The sequence below is a fragment of the Mirounga angustirostris genome, unplaced genomic scaffold, assembly GCF_029215605.1.
Source record: "Mirounga angustirostris isolate CCGP_5_RB_7025 unplaced genomic scaffold, mMirAng1.0.hap1 SCAF_5, whole genome shotgun sequence".
Classification (NCBI taxonomy): domain Eukaryota; kingdom Metazoa; phylum Chordata; class Mammalia; order Carnivora; family Phocidae; genus Mirounga; species Mirounga angustirostris.
The window spans coordinates 94926365-94945652 of record NW_026991713.1 but is presented as its reverse complement, the minus strand read 5'-3'; the positions used below and the strand labels follow the sequence as shown (position 1 = coordinate 94945652).

Below are 19288 nucleotides of genomic sequence, written 5' to 3'. Positions count from 1 at the left end.
TAAGGGATAAAAATATAAAATATCGTATAGAATTAGGAAAGTGAGCTGAAAGATACTTAATTTCTTTAAGTTAGATACTAGAATATTTGTAGTTTAAGATAGCTTTCATCCATTTTAACAGGGGTTGTTTCAAACTGGTATTTAACTGTACTTAACAGCTTTTTAAAGTAGGCTCCATGCTGTGCATGGGGCTTGAACTCATGACCGTGAGATCATGAGATCAAGACCTGACCTGAGATTAAGGGTTGGATGCTTAACTGCCTGAGCCACCCAGGCACCCTTCAACCTTTTTTTTTAAAGATACTGTTCATTTATTAGTGTGTGAGAGAGGACATGAGCAGCGGGGAGAGGGAGAAGCAGACTCCCAACTGAGCAGGGAGCCCCATGTGGGGCTTGATCCCAGGGCCCCGGGATCATGTCCTGAGCTGAAGGTAGATGCTCAGCTGACTGAGCCACCCGGGCGCTACAGGCACCCCTCGACTTTTAATTACTTTCTTTAAGAAAAACAAAATTTAGCCACCAGGTTCTTAACCTTCTACCTCCTCTGTGTTGCTGACTTTAGTATAGATAAAACTTACCACATAACACCTGTGTTACTGTTTTTAATTTCTTTTTTGCTCAAACCAGGCGGTCATGAAAATTTTGCTAAAATGATTGATGAAGCAGAAGTACTGGAGTTTCCAATGGTAGTGAAGAATACTCGAGGTCATAGAGGTGTGTACGAATTGTTACTATGGTACATCATTTTGAGATTACTCTTGAGAATTAATAAGGGTGATTATACAAAATAAATTTTTCTTAATCTAATCATTGCTATTATTTTCTTTATATTTCCTTATGGTTATTGACTAGACAGTAGTCTTAACAATTGAAATGAATAGCTTTTGAAAGGACTTTGGGAGAATAGAAGGAAATTGTTGGTACATGGTACTTCAAACTTATGGAGGTCTACTGTGAGTTGTTCACTTTGGCTAGAAGCTATTTCTTTTTTTTAAGATTTTTTATTTATTCATTTGTGACACAGAGATAGAGAGGGGCAGAGGAAGAGGGAGAAACAGGCTCCCTGCTGAGCCAGGAGCCCGATGTGGGGCTCGATCCGAGGACCCTGGGATCATGTCCCGAGCCGAAGGCAGACGCTTAACCATCTTAGCCACCCAGGTGCCCCTAGAAGCTATTTCTGTTCATTTAGTGGTTGTCCTGGAGATTTTAAGATGCATATTTAATTTAGACCAACCTTCAAATTATATCTTTATCTTTCTCTTTAACAATGCAAGGACCTTGGATCACTAACTCCAGTGATCCCTGTCCCAATTTATATAGTTTGAAGACTTAAATATATAAAGCAAAGCTATGAAGCTATAGAATAGTAAGGATTTCATTTTCAAAATTTTCATGGATCCAAGTACTTCATAAAGCTTGATGCCTTGACAGAGATAGTTGGATCGGGGTTCAGCTGGGGCTGTCGAATGTATTATCATTAGGTCTCCAGTATGGCAGCCAAGAAGTCTTAGGGCTCCACAGAGAGGCTCCAGTGAACACAGAAGCGACATGATCTTTTATGAATTAGCCTCAGAAGTCATACAGAAAAGCTTCTGCTGTGTTCCATTGTTCGAAGCAATCACAGCCCCTCCTTGATTCAAAGGGAAGGGACAAAGATTCCCCCTCTTCTCAGTGGGAAGAATGTCAAAGGATTTGTACCCATTTTATTTTACTGTCTTTAAAGGATTTTATTTATTTATTTATTTATTTATTTATTTATTTATTTATTTATTTGAGAGAGAGATCGATCACAGGCGGGCATTGGGGCAGAGGGAGAGGGAGAAAGTCTCCCTTTGAGCAGGGAGTCTGATTCAGGCTGGATCCTAGGACTCCAGGATCATGACCTGTGCTGAAGGTAGATGCTTAACCAACTTAGCCACCCAGGCGCCCCATACCCATGCTTTAAAAGCAACCACTTGTTTTATCATAGAAATTGACAAATACAGTAATGGAATTGTCTAGTGAACTCAGAAATAAAACTAGGTATGTAGTAACATACTATTTTATTCTATGCAAGTGTTATATATATTGTATATTAATATGTAGGACTTGTTTTTACTCAGAGGAAAATGTTTTGCTAATAAATGAGGCTGGCATTATTGGCTCACCTGGAGGAGTACAAATCTTAGACCCCTACTTCATGACATATACCGAAATAAATTCTAGATTAATGTAGGAATTAAGGGAGTGGTAGGAGAGTATTAACTTTATACACATTTTTGCATTGTTTACTCATTACCATAACTGTTACTTTGGTTAAAAAGTAATAGATCCTGAAAGAGCAGGTTGAGACCCAAGAAGATGCAGGTGATACATATCAACTGCTCAGAGTTTGACTTACATATATTTTGTATTCTTTTTCAACCACAGGCAAAGCGGTTTTCTTGGCTCGAGATAAGCACCATTTGGCTGATCTAAGCCATCTTATTCGCCATGAAGCTCCATACCTGTTCCAGAAGTATATTAAGGAATCTCATGGACGGGATGTGCGTGTCATTGTTGTGGGAGGCCGTGTGGTTGGCACCATGTTACGTTGTTCAACAGATGGAAGGATGCAGAGCAACTGCTCACTAGGTAAAAACAATGCAGGTGTCTTTCTAGTATATATAATATTATAGCTTGTCTAGTGAGTACTCATATATAACTGCAGGTCTTTTTACTTAGTAAGTTGAAAAACATTATCTTTCACTTGTAACTATGATCAATAGACTTATAATGAATATAATGTACTTTTGAGTTGTTTTTCTAGTAATAAAATTGGATTTCTCTGAAACATAAATTTGCTTTTACCCATGCTCAGTTTGTAACCCAATTCACACTTGTATGAAATGTCTGACCAGAGTTAAAAATTCCATCTTTGGTGATAATACTTATTTTGTGTGTAATTGGAGTTCACTCAAGCTGGGTCCTAACCTGTTTTACCCATTGGTCCAAACAAGATTACTGCTTTTGATTTACTTTAATGTGTATTTTTTGATCTCTTATTGTTGAAGTGCCTTAGAGTTTTTTCTTTTCTGTGTATTTCATCTTAGTCATCTGATCTGGTTGTGGCTCTAAATACTATCTGTGTTGTTATTTTCAAATTTATATCTCTACCTTAGGCTTTCTTCCTGAACTCCAAGTACATATAAATAACTGTCTACTCAGTATCTACCAGTAGTTGTCTAACAGACATTTTAATCCTGTCCAAAAGTGAACTCCTGATAAAACTCCCCCTCCCAGTGTATTTTACCCCCCGTTCTCCTTATCATTTAATGGCAACTCTGTCTCTCCAATTTAGACCAAAATACTTAGTCATTGAGTCTTACACCACATATAAAAACTGTCAGATTCTGATTTCTTTATTTCTACTCTCAAAATGTATCCAAATCTGACAATTTCTCATTATCTCTGCCATTAATATTGTCTTACCTTATTTGGATTACTTGTAGTCGCCCCTAATTGGTCCTCTTGCTTCCGTCCTTATTGTCCTACAGTCTGTTTCTAACACAGCAGTGATGTGATAGATCTTTTTAAAATACAAGTCAAATCAAGTCAGGCTTTGTTTAAAATCCTCCAGTAGTTCCTTGCTTCATTCAAAGTACAGTAGTCTATATTGGTCTTACAGTAGACTAACAGGCCCTGCATGATTTGACCCCTACTTACCTCTGAGATTACAGCCTCAGGGGCAAATCTCAGAAACATAATGTTGAGAGAAGAAATGAAAGTCACAGAAGAGAATACATATAGTATGATTCCATTTATATAAAATTTAAATATACGCAAAAATCAATAATAGTTTGCTGGGAATATAAATTTATGTAGTAAACTATAAAAAACTATTGATAAATGTGAAATTCAGCATAGTGCATAGAATAGGAGCACAGGGAATTTAAAAGCTAATAGTGATATAAAGCCTCTTTTGTACTCTTGAAAAATAATTTCTGCCTCCTGGCATTAGTTCTTCATATCTCATTTTACATTTTCCATCCCGTCATATTATGCTTATTAGCTGCTGCAGAGTTGAATAGCATTTTTTCATTTCTGGAACACCTTTACCTTCTTACTTTTCTACCGTGAGACTTAATTAACAATTACTTTTTATACTTTAAGCAAAGAAACTAAAAAGGTAAGTTAATTTTATATTAAGAAGTGATACTTTTTAAATTTTGAAGTAACTGAGGCTTACAGGAAAGTATGAAGGATAATATAATCGTTTGTAACCATTACCTGGCTTGAGAAATAAGTTAATTACATTCTCTGTTTACTCCCCTCCCTGGTCATTTCTCCCTCTTCTCCCCAAGTTCTGAACTTGATGTTTCTTTTTACCTTAAAAGTACTTTCAGTTCTTCGGTCTTCCTAAACAAGGTATTGTTTTGTGTGTCATAAAACTTTATATAAATGATTTATAACTTTCTTTTTTTTTCACTTGGCATCATTTTTGAGACTCATCGATGTCAACATTGTAGCAGTAGTTGATTAATTTTCCCTGCTGCATAAATTTACCTGTTGACTGCTTCCAATTTGGGCCTTTTACAAGCGCTGTTGCTATGAAAATTTTTTTGTGTCCTTAGATACAGGGCCAATTGTGTTTGTAGGTTAGCCCATTCACTCAGAAGTGGATTTCTGTATCCTAGTGAATTATACAACTTCACCTTTACTAGATATTACCAAATGAGTGTCCAAAGTTATTATATAATGTTTCTTTCTTGTAGTACCACCTTCTTACCTACTTGTGATATTGATAGACTTTAAACATTTTGTCAGACTGGTGTGACATTATATCATGTTACTTTAATTTGTACCTCAGACCCTCTTCATCTATCTTCGGTGAATTGCCTGTTGAGGTCCTTTGCCTCCTTTTTTATTGGAATTTTTTTTTTCTTTTTTTTAACATGACTTGAAAAAGAGTCCTGTATATAATCTGATTTCAAATCCTTCATTTACATGAATTGTAAATGCAGTTTTCATCCCAGCTTATGATACCTCATCTTTTTTTTTCTCCAAAGATTTTATTTATTTATTTGAGAGAGAGAGGAGAGGCAGAGGGAAAGGGAGACACATACTCTCCCTGCTGAGCAGGGAGCCCGAAGTGGGGCTCCATCCCAGGACCCTGAGATCATGACCTGAGCCGAAAGCAGCTGCTTAACCGACTGAGCCACCCAGGCTCCCTCATCTTTTTGGTTTATATATTTTAATGAACAGAAGTTTTCAGTTTTAGTGTCAAGCATATTCATGGTTTTCTTTACATTCTTTATTTTTTATTGAAGAAATTCTTTTTCACCCTGTGGTTGTGTTCTACTCTTGTATATAGTCCTCTAAAAGTTTTTGAAGTTTCACTTACCGTGTTTAGGTTGTTAAGCTACCTGAAATTGATTTTGTTGTTCAGTGTAAGATAGGGATTCCATTTTCTTTTTTCCAAATGAGTTAACAACTGGTTTTCCCAGCACTATTTATTGAATAGCCTGTTCATTACTGATTTGTAATGCTATTTTCCTTCTGTTTCAGGGTCCTCTGGTCTGTTTTATATACTCTTCATTCCCTATATGATTATCAATCTTAAGTCCTCTAGTATGCCTAAATATCTGATAGAGCAAGAGCACCTCTACCTTATTCTTCAAAATTGAATGCCCTCATTATTCTATCCCCAGGGAGGCCCCCCCATTTTTGGTAATCCAGATATTTATTTTTCTATCTTTATTGAGATATAATTGGCATATAACATTGTGTAGTTTGAAATGTACAACATAGTGATTTTATATATCTATATATTGCAAAATGATTACCCCGATAAGATTAGTTAATGCATCCATTGCTTCATTTATTACTGGAGTGTGTGTGTGGTGAGAACTTTAAAAAAATCTGGTCTTAGTCGGTTAAGTGTCTGATTCTCTCACTCTTTTTGAAATAAAAATAAATCTTAAAAAAAAAAAAACCTCTCAGCAACTTTCAAATATGTAATATAGTATTGTTAACAATAATCATCAGTCTATACATTATATCCCCAGAAGTTAGTCATCTTATAACTGGCAGCTCATACCCATTGATCACCTTCACCCATTTCCCCTGCCTCCTCCCCCCTACCCCCCTCTGGCAACCACCAATCTGTTCTCTGTGAGCTTTTTTTTTTAATTCCACATATAATCATACAGTATTTCCCTTTCTGTGACTTATTTCACTTAGTATAATGCCCTCAATATATATCCATGCTACAAATGGTAGGATTTCTTTTTTTTTTTTTTTTATGGCTAAAAAATATTCCTTTGTGTGTGTAATCTCACATTTTAAAAATACTTATCATTGCAGTGTAGTGGACATACTAGTTTCAGGTGTACAACACAGTGATTTGATAATTCTGTGAATTACTCGATGTTCACTACAACAAGCATAGTAGTCACCGTATAACATTATTGCAGTGTTACTGACTATATTCCCTTCATCTATACCTTTCATCTTATGACCTATTTATTCATTTAGTTTTTAAAAAGATTTACACATGCTTGCAGGGGAGGGCGGGTGGGGAAGAGGAAGGGAGGAAGGGAGAGCCCCAAGGCAGCGCTCAATCTCATGAACCCGAGATCACCACCTGAGCGGAAACCAGTCAGGTGCTTAAGGACTGCACCACCCAGGCACCCCCATGACTTCTTTATTTTATAACTGGAAGTTTGTACCTCTTAATCCCTTTCACCTATTTTACCCATCTCCCCTACCCCCTCCCCTCTGGCAGCAAGTTGTTTAGAGTCCTTTTTTATATGAATATTCTCTTACATTCAGTATTTACAGTAAAGGTAACTATATCTCTTCAGTTCTGGTACTGTAGTAAGTGCTTAATGACTATTAACTTCTTTAGATATTGCTAGATATTGTTAGTATTCCCATTTTAGAGATGAGGAAGGCCCAGAACAGTTAAGTAACTTGCTCAAGATACAGATCTAATAATCGTGGAGCCAGAATGCCAATGTATTATTTGGCTGCAGAGTTGTCCTCTTAACCACTCTTTGAATATGTTGATTTCCAAAATTGGAAAAATTACATGGAAGCTATGCAGATACCATTTAGATTTTCAAGGAAATGACATGAAAATAGCCTTTTTAAAAAACTGTTAAGCTATGTGCCTCTGTACTCTTCTTAATGTTTATTAACTATATTATGATCTCAGTTATGTGAAATTACCTAGACACATCTGATGGATAGTTAACTAAAGGTTAGATAATTATGGTTAGTACTGGAAATCAGCTTTCAAGCTATTTTTGCAGAGACTTTTGGTTTTTCCATAATGAATAGGTTTTGGTCGACTTTAAAATATTTTAAATAATTTTATAAAATCATTTAAATGTCATCCTTTTCATCCCCCCCCATTTTCCTTACCTCTTCTACTCTCCTTTCCCCTACTATATATACATCTGTCCCTTTATTGATTTGCATTTATTTTCAGTTTTTCGCCACTGTGAGCATGTTACTTTAAATACATATCTTTGTGAATAATGCTTTTACATACTGGTACTTTTGTGTTGAGGAGTCTCAAGATTGGTATTGCTGGGTCAAAATATTTTTAATTTTTATAGATGTGGCCAGAGTAATTTACCAGAAGGCTATCAGTGTATTTTTACGTCTGACATATTAAAATACCCTTTTTTCATCTCCGCCTCACAAGCACTGTTACTTTTTTTTTTTTTTTTTTTTTTAAAAGATTTTATTTATTTATTTGAGAGAGAGAGAATGAGAGAGAGCACATGAGAGGGTGGAGGGTCAGAGGGAGAAACAGACTCCCCGCCGAGCAGGGAGCCCGATGCGGGACTCGATCCAGGGACTCCAGGATCATGACCTGAGCCGAAGGCAGTCGCTTAACCGACTGAGCCACCCAGGCGCCCCTGTTACTTTTTTTATCTTAAGTTTTTGCCCATCTAATGGGAGTCAAAATGCTATCTCACTGTTAACTTTAATTTTATTTCCCTGTTAATGATGGGAGTATCTTTTCATAGCTTATTGGTAATTTACATGTACTTGTATATGAATTGCTTTTTATTATATTTGTCATCTTTTTTGTTTAACATTTCTGACCAATAACCACTAAATGTCGGCTATAGAGCCCTCCTCCTCTAATCTCAATTGAACAGCCCAAAATGCCACCATTCAGTTTCTAAATTCTCCCCTGTTGAGAACCACCGCTTTAGAACCTCTGGTACAGTGTTAAGTAATGATTGTAAGTATCTAAGTTTCTGATTTTCTTTTTTTTAAGATTTTATTTATTTATTTGACAGACACAGCAAGAGAGGGAACACAAGCAGGGGGAGTGGGAGAGGGGGAAGCAGGCTTCCCATGGAGCAGGGAGCCCAGTGCGGGGCTCGATCCCAGAATCCTGGGATCGTGACCTGAGCCGAAGGCAGACGCTTAATGACTGAGCCACCCAGGTGCTCCTAAGTTTCTGATTTTCATTGAAATAGATTTAATTTGCTATTTAGAATACTTAAGTAACTCTGTTCTACTAGAGTTTTTAAGTAGGAATGATTGTCTAATTTTATCCAGTGTCTTTTGGAATTCTTGTATTGATAAGATCATTAGTGTGTTTTCCACCTTTAATTTCTTTGTGTAATGGATTATGTTGATAAATTTTAGATTTAAAACAGTTTTTGAACTACCCTTGCATTTCTAGAATAAACCTTTAAATAGGTATTAGCATACTTGTAAATTGGTATTCCTTTAGTATTTCATGTAAAATAGTTACATCTATTTTAATAATTAAAGATTGGTCTATAATGTTACTTTTTAAAATGACTTGATCAAGGTTATGTAACATTGGTTTTTATTCAGTGTATTGGGAAATTTTCAGTCTTTTCCTAGGGCATTCTACAGGTAAAGTTAACATCGGAATAAAGGATAGCTAAAGAAAACTCCACTTTGAAACCATCCTGTCCTGATTCTTTTTTTTTTTTTTTTAAAGATTTTATTTATTTATTTGAGACAGAGAGAATGAGATACAGAGAGCATGAGAGGGAGGAGGGTCAGAGGGAGAAGCAGACTCCCTGCCGAGCAGGGAGCCCGATGCGGGACTCGATCCCAGGACTCCGGGATCATGACCTGAGCCGAAGGCAGTCGCTTAACCAACTGAGCCACCCAGGCACCCTGTCCTGATTCTTTTTGTAGAAGTAGCTCTTTTATCACCTTTCCAGTCTCTTCTGTAATAATAGTTGGCCTGTTTAATACAGTTTCCTTCTTCTTGGATGAATGATGATTTCTCGTTTGTTTAGAAATCAGCCATTTGTGGGGCGCCTGGGTGGCTCAGTTGTTACGTATCTGCCTTCAGCTCAGGTCATGATCCTGGGGTCCTAGGATCAAGTCCCACATCGGTCTCCCTGCTCGGCCGGGAGTCTGCTTCTCCCTCTCCCACTCCCCCTGCTTTTGTTCCTGCTCTCGCGGTCTCTCTCTCTGTCAAATAAGTAAAATCTTTAAAAAAAAAAATAAATCAGCCATTTGTTTTAGGTTTCAGGCAGGCCTCAGTCTTCAGTTTCATGAGATGATTGCTTATGTTTATTTGAATCTCTTCTTTTGTCTGCAGTTCTTTCTTTGATATCATTCATAATTTTGTCAAAGTAGCACTTGGATTTTTTTTCTCCTCTATTTTTTCTTTTCTAGTCATTCAACTTTTTTTCTTTATTAAGTCTCTCTTCTTAATTTCTTCTTAGTTTCTTTTTTTTAGAGTACTTAGTTTCTTTCTAATTTCAAAATAAGTTTTAGTATGAAGTGTTTTTACAGATGGTATTTATTTTCCTTTAATTTAGGGGATCAGTTTCTAAGTCCTTAATAACCTTTTGGTTACTTAAATCATTAATTCCTAATTTCTAATCTTCTTGGGTTATTGTCAGGGAATGTTGCCTGTAAAAAGTGTTTTATAAGTGTTTATAATTTGTTGGGACACCTCCGCTCTGTCGGCTGAGTGTCTGACTCTTTTTTTTTTTTTTTTTTTTTTAGATTTTATTTATTTATGAGACAGGGGAGGAGGGTCAGAGGGAGAAGCAGATTCCCTGCCGAGCAGGGAGCCCAATGCGGGACTCGATCCCGGGACTCCAGGACCATGACCTGAGCTGAAGGCAGTCGCTTAACCAACTGAGCCACCCAGGCGCCCTGAGCGTCTGACTCTTGATTTTGGCTCAGGTCATGATCTCAGGGTTTTGAGATCTCACGCTGAGCTGAGCTTGGAGCCTACTTGGGATTCATTCTCTCCCTCCATCTGTCCCAACCCCCCACTTAACATGCTCTCTCTTTCTCTCTCTCTCTCTTTTTTTTTTAAAGATTTTATTTATTTATTCATGAGAGAGAGAGAGAGAGAAGCAGGGAGCCCGATGCGGGACTTGATCCCAGGACTTTGGGATCATGACCTGAGCCGAAGGCAGACGCTTAACCATCTGAGCCACTCAGGCGCCCTTTGTTTGGTTTGGGCAAACACGTGATTGTTTATTGTCAGTAAAGGAAAAATGGGTATGTGGGTATATACTATATTCAAGAGGTATAAAGCTATGAAGTGAAGTTTGTTTTTGCCTTTGTCCCTTATCTCTTTGCCCATCCCTTTAGTTTTCAGAAATTTTTTTGTTTGGTACAGTATATAGATAAACTTCGTCTTTCATACCAATCTGACCAGTTTCCACCTTTTCCATGGGAAATTTCAGTTTGTCTTTAGTGTAATTGCCAATACAATTCATGTTATTCCTTTATTCCAGTTTTATTTTGTGTTTGCTGTTTTGTAAGGTACCATTAATTCCATTTCCACCCCGGTTCCCAAACTCAGTCAATCTGGATGCTCATCCGCAGTTTTACATTCCATTAGTGGTTAATTTTTTCTTTCCATATGCTTAAATCAGACACTATTTCCTCCTATTATTTGAGAAGGTAACAGTTTTCCCTGATACTCTCAGTTTTCTACTCTCTTCTGCCTTCATAGAAATATGAGGTCTTAAGAATATTACCTTGATCCATATTATTCCAAGTAAAATAAGTTTCTGTGAAAGTTTATGCCATCTTCAGAAAAACCATATTGAAAAAATACTAAGTTATTTCTTTGAATTGGACAGGGATTCTCTAATGAAGGAAACAGATTTCGGAAGTCACAGTTTTACACTAGAATGGCACATTTGTTATCACTGCTAATTTAAAAGACAATCAGCATTAGAGGCAAGTTTTAGTTTTACTCTAAAAATGTATCATTTTGGTAACTTATGTTGTTTCTTTTTTGCCAGGTGGTGTGGGGATGATGTGCTCCTTGAGTGAACAAGGGAAGCAGCTAGCTATCCAGGTGTCTAATATCCTGGGGATGGATGTGTGTGGCATTGACCTATTGATGAAAGATGACGGCTCCTTCTGTGTCTGCGAGGCCAATGCAAATGTAGGTTTCATCGCCTTTGATAAGGCTTGTAATCTAGATGTAGCTGGTATCATAGCGGACTATGCCGCCTCCCTCCTGCCCTCTGGCCGGCTCACCCGGCGTATGTCCCTGCTCTCCGTGGTGTCCACGGCCAGTGAGACTAGTGAGCCGGAGCTGGGTCCCCCAGCCAGCACTGCTGTCGACAACATGAGCGCAAGTTCCAGCTCTGTTGACAGCGACCCTGAAAGCACGGAGCGAGAGCTACTCACCAAGCTCCCAGGGGGCCTATTCAACATGAACCAGCTGATAGCCAATGAAATCAAACTCCTGGTGGAGTGACTCCACCGGTAAATAATTAACCAACAAAACCTTGTAAAACTCACTTTCTTTTTCTTCTTTTTTTTCTTTCTTTCTTTCTTTCTTTTTTTTTAAACCAACTTGCAATGCTGTTCATGGAAGGGTACTCAGGAAGATGAGAGAAAATTGAGTAGAATTAGGAGAGAAGAAAGGGGAGATAGACTCGACCTCTGCTATTAAGATGTTACTGACTTTCATTTACAGATACTACAGATAGAATGGCAGAAGAGGTGAGATACAGAAAAATGTCAGGCTCTTCTGTAACCCTTTAAAATTACTCAATGTGTATGCTCTCAGGTCATGAAGAACACACAACTTTTTCTTCATGGCCCCTTGCTTTTGCTTTTGTACAGTTGCTACAAATTTTGTTGTAGCGTTACTTCACATCGCATTGCAGAGATTTGTAATGAGAGGAAAACATCTACCTAAATTATAGGAATTTTTACATACAAATCTGAAAATTCTGCCTTTACCATATTAACTAGCAACTTTATGTTCATAGTTTATGAAGTCTTGAGGAACTCTTTTACTGGGATTTATTATTTCTGTTTTTTGGTTTTCCTTTAATTTGGGTGGGAGGGCAACATTAGTATGACCCAATAAATAAAGGTTTCTTAATGACAGAATTGGCATTTTCGTATGATGAAAGGGAAGTGAACAGTATTGCAATGTCTGGTACACAAAATGACATTTACTCCAATGTAGATAAAATTACACTAGTTTAAAATATGTGCATTGACTTGTATATGTTAGTGTTTTAATCTTTTTTGAAAGATACATGCTCTGTTAATGTTGCAATTTTTTTTTAATACATGCTAGTCTAACATTCCCTGATCTATGCCTGCATCTTTAACAATGGCCAAAGTGAAGAAAGTGCTACCTTTTTGTTAACAAGACACTGACTTGAAACATGTGCATTTAAAGCCTTTTCCTTTTTCCTTTTTTCTTTTGGTGGTTGGGCATTTAAAGTATAAGGACAAGGGAAAATATTTTTGGGGGGCAAATCAAGGGCCTATAAGTTCTTAAGTATAAAGCTGAAGTGATTTTATAATACCAGCATTATATATTTGCATTTTTCACATTTTAGGAGGGAGTATATATATGTGTGTGTGTGCACGCATGCATGTGTATGTGTTTTGCTTTTTGTTTACACCAACCAATCAAAAAGGATAGATTCTAGAAAATGGAGCATGATGGGGAAACACAGTTTTTACTTTAAATAACAGAAATAACTACACTGGGGTAGAGGTACTCACTAAAGACTTAAAGAGAATAGATGCTTCTAAGGCCTTTTAATGTATATGTATGTTGTTTGGTTTTTTTCTTTGGTTCTAGACTGTTCAGTGTATGATTTATTTAAGGCTACATGCTTTTCTATGCTTCTGGCTGTGCATTTTCTCCTATTACACATAGGTTTTAGGGTGGGGTGGACTGGACATTTTTGTCTGGAGACTTATTTTGCAGTATTAAGTCTCTTACAGCCCAACTCTGAAGCCTTCAATACTGTCCACTCTTTATATTCCTTTATTTTCTGAATTTATAAAAGCCCCAAAATGGCATATAACACGAGCCTTTAAAACATGGGTAAATCTATTTGAATAATGGGTTTGGAAGGTGTGTTAAGAAATGGAGATGCTCCAGAACTCAACGTAATTTTTTTAAACAGCAAGTTCCATCTCACTACAATCCTCTGAAGCTTTTACCTGAGTCCTTTCTTGCCTCTCCAGTGCTTTTTTTCCTTCAGATGGACCTTAAACATAATTTCTCGGACACTACTAGAGAGACTTCAAGGCAATAATAAAAGATCAGTATTAACCAGCTCTAACAGAGGTTTGATCATGCTTGTACAGTTTTTTCCCCCATTTTAAAAAGGAATGTAATAAAATTTGTTCTTTTCCATAGAATTAAATAATATTGAAATTGAGTGAAAGGTTGATTGTTGGCAAATAGAATAGTACTTCTGATCTGTGCAGTGTCTCATTTCAACTCAGAAAAAAGATGATAATAAGAGGATTTTCTAATTTATTTTAAGATATTCTAATCTCATATAAAAGAATTTGCATAGGGTTATTGTGGGCCTTACATATGTCTATAAGTACCTCTGACTCATTAACAGAAAGAAATACTTGGTGGTACTTTCACTGAATGACCATAGGAGGATGCATATTTGGGATAGAGAAATAAATGAGGGAGAAAGAAGTGCTTAATTAAGTTATTCATATGATTGTGTAGAGAGCATCTGGTTGTCACATAAATTATGATACATTAAATACATATCACATGTATATAGATTTATGAATTTTAAAACATAAATAGAACACCCTCTCTACTTGATGAAAAACTCAGGGTTTGTTGCTGGGTGGGATAAGGTGTCAGGAAAAATGTAGATAGCCTTTAAAACTATTTTACCAAACTAACCAAATATAAGAATTATGTGAGATTATTTCACTTTTAGTTTTATTCACTACTGATCAATCTTTTTTGCAATCACACTATATTAAAACATAGCTTTACCAACCTATTTCTGGATTTATACACTCACATGTTAGAATAAAGAGGTTAGGAATGATCATCTTAGCGTTTAAAAACATGAATATCTTCTTGAACTCCCTCAAAAATTAAGGTAAAGAATATGATCAAATCATTCTGGAAGAACCCAGATGAAACACCCCAGATATATAAGTGAAACTTAAATATATTTTCATATTGTTTAATAACTTTTGTATAATCTTCATTGCTATTATGAGAGCTAAAAATGTATTTATCAAATATGTGTAATTCTTATCATGCCCAAATCTGAACTATTGTAAAATTGTGTATTGTTAAAATTGTAATTCTTAATTGTATTTTAAAAGTAATTCTTTCTGATATTGTTTTTATGTTACCTCTGATGAAAACTGGACTACACATACACACACACACACCGCCACACACACCCCCATGAACTATTCCATTTAAAATTTTTAATAGTTTTTTCTTTTTTTTGGTGCCTAATAATTGATTGGTCATTTCTGCTGGCTTTTCCTTCACTGAACTTTGAAATCTTTCTGTATATGCTATCAATAAGAAAATATGCTGGAACGTTAGAAAAATCCACCAAGAGACTTGGCTTTCATCAAGCACTTTATCAGACTTTTGAGAAGGTATCGAAGGCATTGAAAGAATTGACTTTAAAAATCATCTCTTTTTCTCAAGAAGAAAACAATGGAAAAACAAATTCTCTTCATTCAGTGAATCCCCAGTTTGGGGTCTGGGGAGTGTAGAGACATTGTGAAATCAAATCTTGTGTTACATTTTTCTCCTGGCTCACTCTTTTTGAGAAGGTTTATGGGCTATATGGCTGGTGAGACACGATCCCCTCCTAAGAAAATGTAGGTGCTCAGACAGGTAACCTCTGCTGCTACTGTTTTTATTTGTTTGTTTGTTTGTTTAATTTCATTTAAAATTTGTTTTTGTTGTACTAGGATATTTTTAAATGTAATATATTGCAGGATTTATAACCAGGTTCACTGCTTGCTTTCTTTTTTTTTTTCTTAAAAAAAAAACAAAGTTTCATTTAAGATACATTTAGGCGCCTTTGAAGCTTGGATTTTGGAATGTTTCAGTAGTGGACAGAAATCTGCTGTTGGAATCTTCTAGTCTTCCAGGTTTAATTTGAAATGTTTTTAGTTTTGTTTTGGATTTTTGTGTGGTATTTTATTTCCTTTATATCAGTGCCCTTTTGCCATGCTGTTTTGGGGTGGCTGCCTAACTCTAGTGAAAATTCTTTCTATATTAACGGAAGTTTGGTGTTTTAAATTCCTTAATGTTTTGCATTTTTTAAAACTGTTTTTAAAGAAATATTCTAACTGCTTGCACTGTTACTGTTCTTTGCCAGCCTTTTCAGGAGCCAAAAAAACAAAAACAAACAAACAAAAAAATACCCAGAGAAAAAACTTTCCTTCTTCCCCCTTCCTGATGATGAGTGAGAAGTATTGAGAACTTTCGGGGTCAGTGCCCTTCTAAACTCCCCTTCCCCCAATAATGCAGCTGTATAATGAATGGTAAATGCAGCGGTTTGGATTCAGGCACAGCCCCAGCCTGCTTGCAGGTAATTTGACTCTCCTTTCTTTCCATCGCAAGGCTAACTTTACTTTCCTTTTAAAAATTTTTCTTTCTTTATGTACTTAAAGGCAACCATGGGTTTGTAAAAACTCTTGATTAGAAAATAACGCTTAAGTATATCTAACAAATAATTTGATTAAAGAAGAACTTTTGGGGGTAAAGTTTGAATTGGTTGGGATGAACTCAGGACTTTCTTTGGGGATTTACTTTAGCCATTTAGATAACTCCATTCCTTGCATATATGTCTATAATTAAGTATTTCAGAGTGTGACTTTTTTGGCTTTGTTTTTGTTTTGGGTTTGTTTGTTTCTTCCATTGTGCTACTCTGGCTTAAGCTTTTTCAGGGTTTGGTGTTCCGAATACACAGTGAGCTCACAGTATAAAGACATCAATTAGGAGTTGACAGGTATGGAAAACTAGAGTTTTGAAAAGGTAAAATTAGGCTCTAGGTTATATATATGGTAAAAACTCACCATAGTGTTGAGTTGATCTTAGTGCTTCTCTTTCTGTGATGTCATTATAAAGGTGAAAAGGAATGATGAGACAAAGAAAATAGAAGCATTTCAGTTATTTTAGGAACAGTGTGATTTCAGAACTAATCTTTTTAGCATTTCTAAGACACTAGTTCTAACAAAGAGATAGATGTGAACAGTTTCAGGTTATCATAATGGTTCAAATATTTAAAAAATTTACAGGTTTGAGCAGTTTGGAGGGCATTTCTGAAGCACAAATCATTAAGCCCATTAACCAAGGGCTTAGTGGCAGGAATAGGAATGCAACTTGTCCATTTTAATATAGCCTTTCCGTTAATGTAGTATACCTTTCTCTGTATACCCCAGTCCCTTGCCCTTTCCTCCTTTCTCCTGTCATTCCTAGAGTTTTAGTTCTGATATGAGTTGTTATCATTGGGAAGATAATCCTCTTTCTCTTAGGTAGAATTTTAGTGACAGTGGTCAGGACCTTTTCAAGATAGATTTCTGCACAATTTTATTCTGTGACTTTAGATGTCCTATCTGAAGAGGTTTTAAGTTCACTAGTTAGCTAGTAGGATATCGTGGCTTATAATGCATTCTACAGCTGAAGGCATAAAATAAATCATTAACCTGTTTTGTGCTTCAATTCACTTATGTAAGATAGGGCCATTTGTCCCCTAAACGTCTTAAGACAAAATTATGTGTTGAAGTAAAATTTACTAACAGAGGAATCCCAGCTGCCTCCTGAAGGAATTAATGAATAGATACTAAAAAAGGCTTGTACCAGAGAACCTTGTTCTCTTGCTAAGAATGGCCAGCATTAGAATGTGTGGACTATGTGATTGCATGGGACATAGAGAATTTTAACAGTCCCCATTCTGCTATCCCCATGAAGATCATGGACTTGTTAAGAATGATCTTGCTTTCAGATTTCACCATATTCAAACTTATTAGCTGGGCCTTATATAGCATATATACCTGGCTGCTATTGTGGGGTTTGGGAACATGAGGGGTGGGGTGAATTGTTGTTGTTTTAGGTTTCAGTCAGACAGACATCACTGTGCCCCAGTTCCCAGAAGCACAGCAGGCCTCTAGGAGCATCCGTGGGAACGGCGCAGTCCTGACATCACCAACTCTCCTGCTCAGGCTCATCCCACATACAGAGGTCAAAGGGGGTGGGGTTTGAGATCGGGGGAAGGAATGAGAAAGTAGAAACAATGTCACTGCAGTGCCACTGTTGACTAGCCTTTGGTGCTTAATGTCAATGTTTGTTTTATGTTGGCAAAACTACCTGTTTTGGGGTACAGGTAGTGGGAGGGTGGAACAAAAACAAGCCATTACTATTATTACTAGTTCATTAGTGGATACTGTTCTTTAGTAGCTAATACAGAATAAACTTGAAACCTAGACCTTCAGTGACAAAGAGAATGGGAATAGAAATGAATCTCAGGACACAAAACATTTATGTTGTGTTAGTTTCCAGTTTTACAACTGCTATTACATTTGTCCCTCTGTCTCCCTTTTCAACCCTAGTTTTTTTGTGTATGTATACAGTTTGAGGAAGTGTGCATTTGTGATCAGTCCTTTTAAAAAGGACTCGGTGACTTTATTACTCTTGCACAAAGATATACCCAATGCTTATATGGGCATACAAATGCTACCCTATTTTAAATATAGGTGGCGTATGTGTTCGTGTTTTAATGTATTCAGAGCCATTGGGCAATAAGCAGTCCAGAACATTGAAAACTCATGCAGGTAAAGCACCTAACACCTTTAGTTTCTAGAATTACTATTAAAAATTCCTTTATTGCTGCATCTTCCACAATTCTTTAATAGTCTCTGAACTTAAAATTTGCAGGAGTTGTGGACTACCTCATTAAAATTTTAAATTGCACACTTATTCATAAATTGTAGGGATAGGTGAAAAAGGATAATATAACAAAAGAAATGGTTCCTTGAGATGGCAACTGCTGAGTGTCTAAATGTTTCCAGTTATTCCAGTTAAAAAAAAAAAATTTCCAGCTTAGCATGAATATTGATCATACATTACATTATTTGATTTTCTGTGATTGGGATTTTTGTTGTTTTGACTTTGGTGGGGAGGTCTTGGGGAATCAGTGAGGAAGCTCATACACATGTGAAAGTATGAAATGTTAAAGGAATTTTTCCATTTAATCTGAATAGTAAGCAAGAACTTTTTCTATATACCCTTCTGCTGCAGCAGAGAGATAAACTGGTAGGTGGCAGCAGAAGAAGGAATTCTTCAGATTGATGGCTACTGAAAGAATCTACATAGAAGAGATAGAGCATAACATATCAAGTGAAGCAAAGGGGGCAGAAAATGGAAACAGGACTAAAATGTTTGGATTTTGACTCTAAATGGTAAGTTATTTTCAACTAAGAATGTGTTATCAGTCTAGTGGTATTATATGCCATTGTGGTATGAATTCATAAATGGCTCTGTAGGTCCTTGCCTTGGGATGAATTTGGCCTAACTAGGGTACTATCATTTTTTACTTTGGGGGGGGGGAAATATTAGCATTATGTAAAATTCGGGATCTTTCCCCAGTATATTGTTACATACGAACCTTTTTCCAGCTTTATAGAGGTATAATTGACAATTGTAAGATATTTAAAGTGTGCAACATGATGATTTGATAGGTGTATACATTATAAAAGAATCCTCCCCCATCAAGTTGTTATTTCACATCCAATATGTGAACCTCAATGATGGCAAAAATTATGCCTCTTACAATAAATAAGATTTTTATTTTATTTTTTTTTAAAGATTTTATTTATTTATTTGAGACAGAGAGAATGAGAGACAGAGAGCATGAGAGGGAGGAGGGTCAGAGGGAGAAGCAGACTCCCTGCCGAGCAGCGAGCCCGATGCGGGACTTGATCCCGGGACTCCAGGATCATGACCTGAGCCGAAGGCAGTCGCTTAACCAACTGAGCCACCCAGGCGCCCCAATAAATA

At 36.5% G+C, this 19288-nt stretch overlaps 1 protein-coding gene across 5 annotated transcripts in view; it reads left to right on the top strand.

Moving 5' to 3' along the window:
* Positions 1–15609, top strand: part of RIMKLB (ribosomal modification protein rimK like family member B) — a 153228-nt gene extending 137619 nt beyond the window's left edge. For all 5 annotated transcript variants that reach the window (XM_054507199.2, XM_064591605.1, XM_054507192.2 and 2 more), the window contains 3 exons: positions 628–714; positions 2410–2613; positions 11250–15609. In XM_054507199.2, coding sequence (XP_054363174.1) covers positions 628–714; positions 2410–2613; positions 11250–11713 — 755 coding nt within the window. In that variant the 3' untranslated portion in view covers positions 11714–15609. The remainder of the gene's footprint in view (positions 1–627; positions 715–2409; positions 2614–11249) is intronic.
* Positions 15610–19288: the final 3679 nt, after the last annotated feature.